This window comes from Falco cherrug, chromosome 4 (genome assembly GCF_023634085.1).
Source record: "Falco cherrug isolate bFalChe1 chromosome 4, bFalChe1.pri, whole genome shotgun sequence".
Lineage (NCBI taxonomy): Eukaryota > Metazoa > Chordata > Aves > Falconiformes > Falconidae > Falco > Falco cherrug.
This window is the reverse complement of record NC_073700.1, coordinates 16,260,570-16,273,421: the sequence shown is the minus strand read 5'-3', so window position 1 is coordinate 16,273,421 and position 12,852 is coordinate 16,260,570. Positions and strand designations below refer to the sequence as shown.

General features: G+C 43.5%; 1 protein-coding gene across 3 annotated transcripts in view; it reads right to left on the bottom strand.

Moving 5' to 3' along the window:
• The window catches only part of ATXN7 (ataxin 7), an 89,651-nt gene that overhangs the window by 55,368 nt on the left and 21,431 nt on the right, over positions 1–12,852 (bottom strand). Inside the window, exons 1-3 of one of the 3 annotated variants that reach the window (XM_055710290.1) lie at positions 7,653–7,985; positions 7,259–7,519; positions 6,588–6,656 (exon numbers count right to left, since the gene is read on the bottom strand). In XM_055710290.1, the coding sequence (XP_055566265.1) occupies positions 6,588–6,656; positions 7,259–7,508 (319 nt within the window). In that variant the 5' untranslated portion in view covers positions 7,509–7,519; positions 7,653–7,985. Of the gene's footprint in view, positions 1–6,587; positions 6,657–7,258; positions 7,520–7,652; positions 7,986–12,852 lie in introns of those variants that run through there. The other 2 variants (XM_055710288.1, XM_055710289.1) reach the window with 2 other exon arrangements.

Here is a 12,852-nt window from a genome sequence, read left to right as displayed (position 1 = left end):
GATGAATTCATACCCCGTAGTATCCGGAGCTACGATGAGTATCTGACTTACCATGAGACTCAGTCTGACAGCCATTGCACCACCAGCCCTGGCTCACAGCTGCACACAGCCTGCATAAGCAGGAAGAACTTTTGACTGTGCAAAGCCTTCTAGCAACAGGAACACCAACTACAATAAATCTGTTGCCTTCCATGACAAGTGCTTTTACAGTCATGCTGCTCTGCCCCATTAAAATCTGAATTCCCTTTGCCAGATTTTAAACTTGCTGCTAAAAAGTTAAAGTGCAAGTACAAAGCTGTATGCATCTCTGTACTGTCACCTACACTGTAAGAATGTCTAATGTTGAGTATCATATATATGGGCAAATTCCACAGCAGTAGTGATTTTATTCATTAAAAGGGGAGAGAAACAATTTGTAAGCATCTAACAGGCTATTCAGAATACTTGATTACAAATAATTTATAATTATTTTTGAATGATGAAATCTTTTCTGTCCTGTAAGTGGTAAGAGATCACATATATCCCCAGCCAGCCTATGGCTGTAACTGCCGAAGGCCAGGCATAGTCAGAAAAGGTGTAAGAACTGTGTGTATTTTCTTTAATAGATCCACTGCAATGGAAGAAATAGCTTTTAAAATAGTTACCTTGGAGAGAGTAATCTGCATCCTCTTAACCCAATTTATTTAGAAGGACCCTTCACTAAGCCTTTTGTCTTTCCTGCTCTACTTAGATGATAGTGTTATCAAGTTGTGTGAAAGTCATTTCTACGTAATACTCATTTCATTGTTCTTCTCTTACTGAGCATTTGTTGTTAAATATAGAATGGAAACTATACAAAATCAATATTTAATCAAGTATTATCGAGACATCACCTTTTCTGCATAGGGATAACCTAGCTAATCATACATACCACTTAAGAAGCACTAGATAGCAGTGAATTCCTGACTGTTACATACATGTACAGACAACTATTTCAAAGGTTCTTATAAAAAACTGAAAACAAAATCCTCACGTTACAGAGAGACTGAGGCAGTTTTGTGGCTGCAGTTCCAGTGAAAGTCCCCAAGGCCTTGCAATATCATGCTAATACTATGATAATATCTAAAACATGCGAAGTATCTTTAAAGCATAAAAGATGACACAGTTCTAACTTGCAGTCTAACATCACAATATTCTATTTATAACATGTGACTCATCTCACCAGAAATAATTAAATATTGTAAACAGAACTTGGATTTAAGGGGAAAAAATAACAAGAAGAAGAGGGCCAGTCACTGCAGATAATCTCAAAAGTAGCTTGAAAAGCATGGAATTTGAAAGGATGCTATCTCATAAAATCTCTACAATTTTCTTAAACAGCTCAATGCACTTCTAAAGTCTCCTTGTAATTGTTTTATGATAACCAGTCCACAAATCCTTAAAATGCTTTGTGTAAATAGTCAATTAAAATGCAATGAAATGAAGAGGAGATTTATCTGATTATAGACTGTGAATAGCTATGCAGAATGTCAAAAAAGAAGCATGGCACTTTGTACTGCTACCTTAAAATATTTATTTCAGTCTATTAAAAATTCTCACAGTGTATTTGCAGGCAGTCAAGGACTATAGAGCCCTCTAAGCATCTTTGACATGATTTAACACAACAAAAATCAACTCAATTGAGCACCTCCCAAGGCTGAATAAAAACAAATTTAAATTTGAAATAAGATGCTGTCTCTTACTTGTATTTACAACTTATTATTGGAACAGAAGTTTCACCAATGCTTTAATTATTTATTGAATCTGCTGCTGCGAAAATTCTAGACTGTGGGTCTACATGATAAAGATGCTTCTAGTGAGCCCTCCTGACCCAGTCCTGGGTTTCACTGTTCAACCCTACCAGGCACAGGCTCAAGAAGAACAAGGGTTCACTGCATAGCTCTCAGTACCCTCACAGCTCTGGTAACTTCCATTAATAACAATTAATATAATCAAATCTCAAAGCTTCTGCTGAAGGCCCTAGAGGTTCATGCAGTCTCTTTCCCACCCCTCCAGCCCTCCCCAGACACATTAACTGTCCAAGTTCAACTGTTACCAGGTGACAATGCTGAACAGAAATTGCTCCCACTTGCTCTTCTGATAGACTCCTACGGTCAAAGCCTTCTGGAGCATCTTTTGAAGGTGGCTACCAAAAACTGACCACCTGCATTCCCACATAAAATTCAACACTTCATTAAGACCAGTATAGTCTAAAAACTGTAAGACCGGTACCACGCTACATGACCACATAGCCAGCATCAATTCTGACCTGTGATACCTCCAAGCACCATCTAATGTATCAGTGACTACTGCCCAACTAACCTCAACCTACGATAAACCAAGTGCCTCCTCTGCATCTCCCTGCATGACCATCAAGAGGACTACCTCACCTGAAACAGCTCAGTTACATAAAGAAAGCAATCAAAAACTTCCTTGGGATTCCAAGAAGCACCAAGTACAAACTCTCAGAACAAATCACTGGCAGACCATATGGATGCTGTTAAGGGTGGCAAAGACCTCTTTTTAGCCAAGATTCAACCATCTTGATCAATGGCAGTTGATCAAGTCAAGCTCAAGACCCAAACCGCAAATGGTCTGTCCTTCTCCTTCTATACTTTGTTGCCAGTTAGCCATAAACTATGGTGGCAGTACTAGGGAAGTATCGGTAAGAGGCAGTACCAAGCGATTCTCCTCTCAAAGGATGTAACACACACAAAAACAAACAAAAAAGGATGTGACACACACAAAAACAAACAAACAAAACCAAACACTGCAAGAAGCAAAAGTTCACTCTGTTGAAGCCTGTCAAAGTTACCACGAATGAACTCTACCCTTAAAAACACAGTTCTATTTAAAGATCATCCTCACAACAGTGACGGGCTAAAAAATTTTTTAACAGCAAACCATATTCAACACAGGTTAGCAAGAATCTCCTGAAAAATGAACTTGTTTGCCAAAATGTTTCAAGCACTGATCACAAAGTTTGATACTAAGAATAACTTTCTTGAGATGAAAAAGTATCAGATACTACACACACATCAACCTCCTTTTGAGACTTGCTGTATCTCCAAGATGAGCTAAGTGCATCCAGCGTGATCGCATACAACTGGTGGCACACGCTCCCAGTATCACACGAACAAGTTTAAAAGATACACTTCAGCAAAATTTCATTTTAAAATATAAGAAAAATGCATGAAGAGGACTAGATTTTCTGCCTCGCTGTTCTAGAATGCATTTACAGATTATAATGAAACATGTTATACTTGCCTCATCACAGCAAAAGCTGTGTGGCAGGGGAGTCACACCTTTAGCTGGTTCACAAGCTGCAAGTAATTAAGTGACTATATGCGCTAAAAGATTCTGTCATGTGAACTACACATAAAAATAACTGAAGTACAATTGCACTTAACGTGCTCTTACATTGACAGCATTGCTCACCACAAGATTTCAGTGTATAAAGTCAATTTTAAAGGGTACTTTAAAGTAAAATTTTCCCATGATGACGGATGTCCTTTTCTCATTTCCATCTGCTGGCGATTTTCTGTACGAAAAGCCAGCCCAGTCCATTGGGCCCATACCTAATTTCTGCAGCTCTACCTCCTACATCAAAGCTCAGCATGGACTGTTACTGCCTCAAAAAGCAACATGCAGGAAAGCATCCAGCAAGTTTCTCACTTTGCTGAAGGTCTGCAAGGATCCCAGCAGGAATGAGACTGTGTATTATGGATTAGCAGAATAGAAAGCACGTAAAAGCAGTGAAAAAGAAACAGGGATGTACGAGACACAAAAATCGGGAGTTTGGGAAGCCAAATTTCAATTTCCAGTTCTTACTTTGATGTGAGCTTGGTTATGTCAAGGAGAGTTAGATACAGAAAAAAGTGTTTGGACAATGAACTAATTTTAGTTTCCTGATCCCTACGTAGAACTAGCATCACTGACAGGTATTAAGGACCCATCAGGCTTGACAACCGCCAGCACGCTGAGAGAAGAGCTGCCTCATCAGCAAATAGGAAATGCCAGTGACAAAGGTGTGTCTGAAATCCTGCCTTTCTCCACAGCTTGCAAATGTTGTCCTGGAATTACACAGTTATTTCCTTTAAAAGAATAACTGGCAACATTCTTTTTCTTTAAAGCATAACAGAAGGAGAAGCTGGTAATATTAAGCCCCTTTATTACACTGCGTTATGATGACAGGAACACTCACTCTTCATTCAGGAGACCCTGACTCTACTGCTTGCAAGGCTGAAATCCACTTCTTGCCACCAGGCAGGCTGACAATGAAACTATTCCTATTAGAAGGTGCAGAGAAACAGCATGTGGGAAAGGAAACAACTACAACCCATAACCCAGTGGGTACACAGGCCAGCGGGAGCCTGACCTGAAAGCTGACAATCGTTAAATAAAGAAAATAGTCCTTGGTTTTGAACCCAACTCTAAGAAGTGGGCTGTAAAGTCATGTTCTCTCCTTCGCTCCCTCTCCGGGCCATGAATATTTAGTTCTTTTATGCAAACTGGAAGAGTTGCAATGCAAGGTTAAATTAGCCTAAATAACCTTGAAATCCTTTTGTGAAGTTGGGCCTCTGAGTCAACTCCCGATCTGCAGAGAAATAAGTTTCTTACACAACGAGTTCTGTTGTTAACCGTATTTAAAATACTGTGTGGTACCATGACAAAAATCTTGAAGTTAGAGTAGATTTGAGAAAATTTTTAACTTTGGTTCACTCTTCTGTGTTGAGATCCATGGTTTAGACAGTCCATTTATTTAATAAATGTTCCCCAATTTTGAAGGCAAAACTTCCTGGGAAAAGGAATCAGTTACAGTATTCTCAAAATGTTATTTGATAACACAACACATACCTATGGTGGCATGTTTTGCTGCTCCACTAGTTCTTTAAGTGCAAACTTAGTTAATACTGTTTTTTCTTTTTCTTTCTTCTGCAGTGGCTGAGCTCCCGACACATGAGCTACAGGTATACACAAGTCAGTGTCTCATTCATATGCCATAAAGCAACCAAAAGAGACACACTTCTGGAAACCTGACAGAACTAGTAAGTTGCACTTTTAATTCTCAAAGTGTATTATGAATTTCCTTCAACTCATAACCCTACAAATCAATCACATGGTTGGAGTCAGTGCAGAGAAGCTGTGTCTCAGTGGTCAGCCTACACAAAACCAGTTTTATTATCATTCTCCAGAACAACAAAAAAGAAACATTATTCTTCACCCTGCCAGCTAATCTTTAAAATCTGGAAACGTTAGATGCTTGTATTTTAAGAGGTAGAAGTAAGAAAGAATGTTTGAAAATCCTTATTAGTGAAATCTTTACTAGGATAATGTGTATGCTTACTGTTACAAATGCTGGTTTAGTACTTGAATGATTTGCCTGTTCAGAAAAATACAATCTAATAGTTGTGGTGGATATTTAATGTAACTCAGCAATGAAGTAATAAAGTGATTTTTCAAATGCCCAAGAACTTATACGTACACTTAGAAGATGGCAAAATTGCACAAGTGATTATAAACACTGCAGGATAGCTGCCTACAACATCGTTCTTACAGGTCAGCAATCACTGACTAGTCCTAGAAATTGATTTTTTTTTCAAATTTTAGCACCACTAGGAATTCTACAATAAATCTACATTTTAATTTGGCCTCAATATGGATCACTGCCACCCAATCTTACAAGCCCATGCCACCTTGCCTTAGATTTCATACGCTGTTTGTAGCTCACAAGTACAGAAGTGCTGAATCAGATCATCTCTTAAGGTCCCTAGCAAGTCCTGCCTTCTGTGATTGTAAACCAAGTTTACAAACTCAGTCTTCCATTTCTAACACCATCAAATGAATGACTTGGGTCTAACTGATCCAGTATTTAAAATGAGATCTATTCTATGGCATCCTTCTCAGAAAGTCCGATGGAACCAGGCTAGTGCCTTCAATATTAAGAAAGGTTTAGAATGTTTTGCTGCTATAACACAGCTGTTAAAGTGGGAGAGCAAATAAACAAACTGAACATCACAACTCAGACTCATGGCTGTTTGTTGTCCACTCCCTGTTACAATGTTACCAATACGCTATAGCTTTCATTCATCACCTGCTTACAACTACTCTTGAAATGAACTGGGCCGTTAATGGGCTTTTGCTAATCACAGGTCAAAGGTCACTCTCATTTAGCAGTACACCAAGAAATAAACATAACACATTGACATGACAGAAAAAGGGATCAGTGTCAAATACCGACATGGATTATATTAAGGATCAAAATACTTTAGCTCAAGAGAAGATGTTGTCAGCACCGGTCACACAGCTTCCTTGGGACTATTTACAGGCTAAAGAAACCCAGAGAAAATTGAACTAGAAAGACAGTAACCTATGCCCCTACCTTCTAGTTTTGAGATTACATATTAATAATAACGCTAACACCACCGCTCACTGACAGGCCGCAAGTCCCAAATGCAAAGCGACCAGACTGCAAGTTGCCTTTCCCTTTCCCTGCAGGTCCTTTCGTAACTAGTTCCGAGCAGGAAAACTTCCCCGTGCACTTTTCTCCAGGAACGAATCGCACTCACCTTCTCGGCAAAGTCGCATCGCTTCTCGGTTTCTTCCGTATTCCTTGAAACTTTCTTCTAATGCTGTTCCTAAAACCAAAAAGCCACAAGGTCTCAGGGCGTGCCGATCTCGGGGCGCAGGGCGGGCTCCCCGCTGCTGACCCGTACCCACTGCCCCCCCGGGAACACGCCGGGACACCAGGGCCGGGCGGCGGCAGCCAAGGCAGGAGCCCGGGACCTGCCGGGCCGGCCCCGGCGCCGCTGTCAGCCCCGGGGCATGTGCCTCACCTGCGGCTCCCCCATCCCGGCCCCGGCAGAATCGAGGGCAGGAGGTGCCGGCCTCCGGGGACTGCCTCCGAGCTGCCCGCACCGTGTCCCGGATTACAGGAACTGGGGCAGGCGCTGCCCGCTCCGCTCCCCAGCCCCCGGCCGCGGGCCGCCGCCGAGCCGCGTACCGGACATCGGACTCGGCCGCAGCGCCGGAGGGGGCGGGGGGATCGGACCCAACCGCCACCCAGGGCCCGGGACCCGCGGCGCCCTGCGGCCAGGCACCCTGCCGCGCCGTACCGGCGCCCCGCGGCCGCTCCAGCGGCAGGGGCCGCGCCCGGGGCACCTCCAGCCCCGCCGGGAGCGGGGGCCGGGCCGGCTGGCGGAGCGGGGGGGAAGGGGGGGGGGCCGGGTCGGCCGCTCACCGTCGTTCCCGTGAAGTTTAGCAGCATCGACCCAGTGGCTCCAGGGCTGCCCCAGCATCGCCTCGGGGCTGGGCAGGGACCTGCGCTCCCCGACGGCCGCCATTGCCGCTGCGGTGGCGGCGGGGCCGGCGCCGCTCCCGCCTCCTCCGCCTCCGCCTCCTTGGCCGTGGCGGGGCCGCCGCTGCCGCTGCCTGGCCGCCGCCGCGCTGCGCTGCTCCCTCCTGACGTCACCCGCGGCCCGCGCCGACATTCTTTCCGCTGCTATAATGTAACGAGAAAAAGTCATCGGGCGCTTAAGGTGGCGCCGCGTTTTTAAGGCAGCGCCGCGGCGCTGTCAGCCCGCTCGCTCTCCTCCCCGCGGGGAACCTGCGACCCTGGGGCGGCGTCCACTCACCTCTGCGGCGGCCCGGGGGGCAGCAGCCGGGTGCCCATTATTGTACGGGGAGCGCTCCCTTCCTCTTCACCGTGTAGGTGAGGCGCGTTTGTGTGTTTGCGCTAACAAAGCAGCGGAAGGGAGGGCGGAGGGGTGGCGGGGCGGGGAGGAGAGTAGGGCTACGCCGCCCGCCAGGCGCTCCCCGGCTCCATGGGCCGCCTTTCTCTCTCCGCACCGCGGCCCGCGACCCTACAAAAACAACGGCCGCATCACAACCCCGCCTGGCACCCGCTGCCCCGGGAAGGGGGGCCGGGCCACCGACGCGCGCGGCGGGGCGGAGCTGAGCTTGCGCGCCCCGCCCCTGTTCTCCTCACCGGTCTACCTTAAACCCGGCGCCTCCTTAAACGCAGCGGCGAGCAGGAAACTCGCTCCGGGCGGGCGGCGTCCTTCCCCCCCAGCCCCAACTCCCCCCCCCTCCGGCACGGGGACGCCGGGGGGGGCGGGGGGGGGGGGGCTGGACGACGACGCCCGCCCGGAGCGAGTTTCCTGCTCGCTGCTGCCCTCGTTACACTGGTAACCTGTCTCCCGGGGGGGGTGTGGGGGTGGTGGGGGTGGCGCCTGGCACTGTTATTCCCCACTTCTTTTTAAACAACAGCTTTTTTGCTTTTTTTCTTTCTTTTTTTTTTTCTTTTAATTCCCTAAACTTTGGGATGACGCTGAGCGGTGTTAAAAGCCAGGATTCAAGGATGCTTTCGTGCCTGCAAACTCCTAGTAACAAACATTAAGCTTTGCAAAATCGAGTTACTTCATTAAAAAATTCCGGGTTTAGAAGCCATTTATTACAGGGGTTTCTCTCCAATTCAATCTAAAACGCCCAAGTGCCAATGCAAGATAAACTCTCGGGCCATGATCTGCAAAGATTTCTGGCCACGCTTGATGCCACTGTCAGTAACTATATCCTGGGTGAACAGCTAAAAAAATACATACATCTGGCCTGCTGCTTCCTCTATAGGTGTTGAGCCCATGCGTAAGCTCGAGAGCAGGGGACTCTGCCATCAGTGGAACTGCTCACAGATCCCATACATGTATTTGCAAAACTAGACAGCAGAAATCAAAACTGCAAATACATTTGTTTGGGATATGGTCCCAGTCCTGCAGGGGTGCATACGCATGCAGGCTCAGCTAGGGCTTCGGTATTTTTCATTTGAAGTGTGGAACTACACAAGACATAGGTGTTTCTTTCCAAATTTATGCATATAGAAGATGTATAAATACAGGCTCATCAGACAACTGTCATATGGGATGGGATAGGTTGTAATTATAAGAATAGTTTCAGTGTTCCACCCAACTGATAATTTATGTCACACTCAGAATGTACCTTGTAAAACTGTGGATCTAATACAGAAGAGCTAGTGAGATTTTTCTCTCCTCTTGATCACTGCAAGTCTAACTTAACTCCTTAATAAAAGGCAAACACTGTGAGATTTCGGTAAAGAGAGTGACAATGACTCCTACTGCAGACATCTGTAGCAGGATTAATTAACAAAGGCTATCAGCTTCTTGAGCTGCGCCCTGATCTTTCAGGCAGTTCTTTCAGACTTGCTCTTTAACTGTACTGTAGCTTCCCAAAACAGTGAAATAACTCTTCATCTTAGTCTGAGCATGAGTAAAGGTCTTTATGGAACCAGAGTCTAAAGATGAATGATGAATAGAGGGCATTATAGCTGATTAATTATCAAATAGTACACTTTATAATACAGAAAACTACATACAATTAAAGCTAAGAACATCAGTGGAAGAAAAATGGCAGGTGCTAAACGATTTCTGAACAGAAGCTGAGCTTTTTTTGTAGAGAAGAAGCCAGACAGGGGAAAAAAAATAAACCTATGACTGATTTCTTTCAAGCTTGGTTCTTCAAGTGCTCCTCAGTGTCTAACATAACATCCATAGCTGAATTCAGACTCCAGCCATAGGGTAAGGCAAGTTACAGACAAAACTATATTCTCTGTCAAATATTCCAGTTTCTATCACAAACTTAATTCATACAGCTCTCCTCTGTTCTGGAGAAAGCTGTCAGAAAGCTGCCTTGGCTGCACTTTGAAAAAGAATCCTTGATATGTCTGAGTGCCCATCAAATTCATAAAGGCTTTTTCTATTACTTATTTTACATAGATCATAAACCAAATACAGTGATGGGTGACCAAACAGAGCCATAGAACACCATCATCTACCTTTTAATAGCGACAGATTTTACTAGAGCGTACCAATTTAATGTTCACACATCACATGATTCTTTTCTTTAAACATTACTGATATAGGTATGTCAAATTACACTAAAGTAAAATGGCTTAATTTGGCAAAACGACATTGATTAGCTAACTACTTTAACAATCCAATATATTATCATTTTTTCAGTTTCTAAGATTGACACTCATCAAGTTACTCAAAGCACCTTTTGCCTTAAAAGTGCCAGCCAAACAGGTAAAGCACACATCACGGTTATTGATACAAATTCATTATCCCCTTTCTTGCTATTTCAAACTGGTTGTTGCATTTTTTCCCCTTCCTCTTTCACAGCTTTTCTTCCCCTCGCCCCCCCCCCCCATATTCCTACTCAAGATCGAATTCTGCAGCCTGGGCCTCAGGCTGTCCTTTAGTAAACCTTCTCCCGCTGGTAAAGCATTTTCCCACCTCGCCGTGAATACATCAGTATTCCAGTAGAGGGAGGAAAGCGGCAGCAGAAAGATCGGTTCATCAGTTCAATGCACAAGACTGATTAGTCTGAGAGCAGGAATAGGGGCAGATGAAAAACTATTTTTACAAGGACTGGAAGTGCAGAGAATTTTCTTTTCCCACAAACTCACCAGGCTGAATATGTGTTTGGGGTTTTTTAAGCACACAAGTCCACAATTATCTTAAATTGTTTCCATGGTGCTATACATGAATGCATTGATGATTTTAGGGAAAACCCTGAAAAATCCATCATGTTTGAAGGAGATCAGAATTGAGAATATGTGTAAAAAGCTGTAGACTTTGAGCAGAGGCAACTGTTAGAAATCTGAGACATCCAGGTTAGGAGTATGCTCCTCCGATTCCCCTGGCAATCAGCAGAGAGCCAGGGATGCTTCCGGCATCAGTGTGGTCCCTCCTGGTCCAGAGCACCTTTTGAAGAAGCCATTCTCTTCCCACTGACTGCCAAAGTAGTCAAGGATGACCATGCACATAAATTAGGCGCCTAGAATTAAGTGGGATGAATCGGGTCAGGAGCGGGCAGAACACTCAAGTGTGGAAAGTACTGCCAATGCTCCTTTAACAGAAGAAAAAGGTGCCCAGAAACACTACCAGTTCAAAGGTCTGAGGAAACAAAATAGCCCAAGAAATAGTATTGGGACTCAGAGAGTCTGAATAATCATAGACTGCTCATACATGTGAATGAAACAGGTAGTCAGGGAACAGAGAGAAAAAACAAGGGAGGAGTTAAGCTCAGATAGAAAGTGGAGAAGGGAAGGAAAAATGTGAGGCAGGAAAACAGCAGAAAACAGTGGGTAACATATGAAAAACAGCCAATAACGGGGTGAAGAAAGCATAAACAAACAAAAAATACAACACAGCCTGCAAAAGCAAAGAAAGAAAGGAGTCAAGAAGAAACAACACACACAAAAAAGGAAAACTCACCGTTTTAAAGTCACTAAATAGATTTAGCAACATATTAAACATGGTTGGCGATACTATGATCAAATGTGTGCCTACAAACAGCATGCAACTGCTTAAAGAAGATGGTTATTTTGTGGCATGACACTGCAGGCATTTTTTCACTTGTACCAGCAAGTTTCATTCTTTTGCCAGGTGGTCCGGGAAAGCCGATCAAACAGGGAACACCTACTTCAGCTGTTCAGTTAAGAATCTGTAAGACAGCCTCTGTATAGGACCCGAGATATGATAACTCTTAACTGGAATGAAAAAGGAAGGATGAATCTGCAGCCAAGCTCTTTTAAGAACAGAAGTACAATGATATGATTCACCGATGATTTTCCACAATGGAAGTGAAAGGATGCAAGAACTGAAGTGTGAAGGGAGAGAGGGGGAGAACCTATGAGGGTGTCACTTTATCAGTACTCAGAAGAAAAAAAAAATAGTGAATTCACCAAAAAGTCTGTCAAAGAAAAGACTTAATGGGCATTATTGTATTAAAAGAAATCAAATAGTTAATTCTATCTTAAAAGGTATGAAAGTACCAAGAACAGCTTAAAAACTAAAAACAAATATTATTAGTGAAGACTCGGTAGATGAGATTCAGGATGAAATGACAACTCAAGTAGCTGATAAGCTGAAGTGAAGTCCTGACCCTCCCGTCAGCTCCTGCTGACAGCAGTGGAACTGGGAGTACATTTTGTGCATTTTAAAACATCTCCCATACGACAAGTGTAAGAATATAGTTGGGTAAGTAGGGAAGCAAGAGAGAAAAAGTTCATATAAAACAGGACATCCACATGATGAAAGAACTATCCAGCCATAACAAAACAGACCATTTCATTTTAAGCCCCACTACAGAAAAATAATAATGTATTAAGAAAAACACATTATCTGTAGTTCACTCTCACCTCCAGTGAAATCAAGCCACTTCTCCCTTTGCAACTATACACAGGACTGTGATCATGCAGAATAATGATCGTGACCAGCACACAATAAAAAATTATACAACAAACCATGGCAGTCTATTATCCTTTTTCCCACAGATCCTGGGAACAGGTTGATGTGTGTAATTTTATTTATGAGCAACGCTTCAAAGGGAGAGATGAAGATGCTCAGAAGTACTGGAATACAGCTACTTTAAACACTGGAATATGAAATTATTGTGGAGACCTACTATAAACCACCTGTACCAAGGGAAAGAACAATATTGTTACGAGTAGAAGACTAACTTAAAAGTATCCTTTTCTGAGGAGAAAGAGGCTAATAAATGTAGGTAAATCTGCAAAGAATTCTGCATTCAGATGAGAATGCAATAGGTACCCCATCCATTTATCCAAACATCACAATGACTATTACTGAAGATAATATAACATTTTTACACCCAAATTATAAGCCAATTGCCATGTGTTAATAAAACACACAGTATCTAGCAAAACACCGCAAAACACTGCAACCACTTCCTTCTTTACTTAACTATAAAATGTGTCTTAAATGCAAATCAAAATTCTGTTAGAATTGATGACAAAGC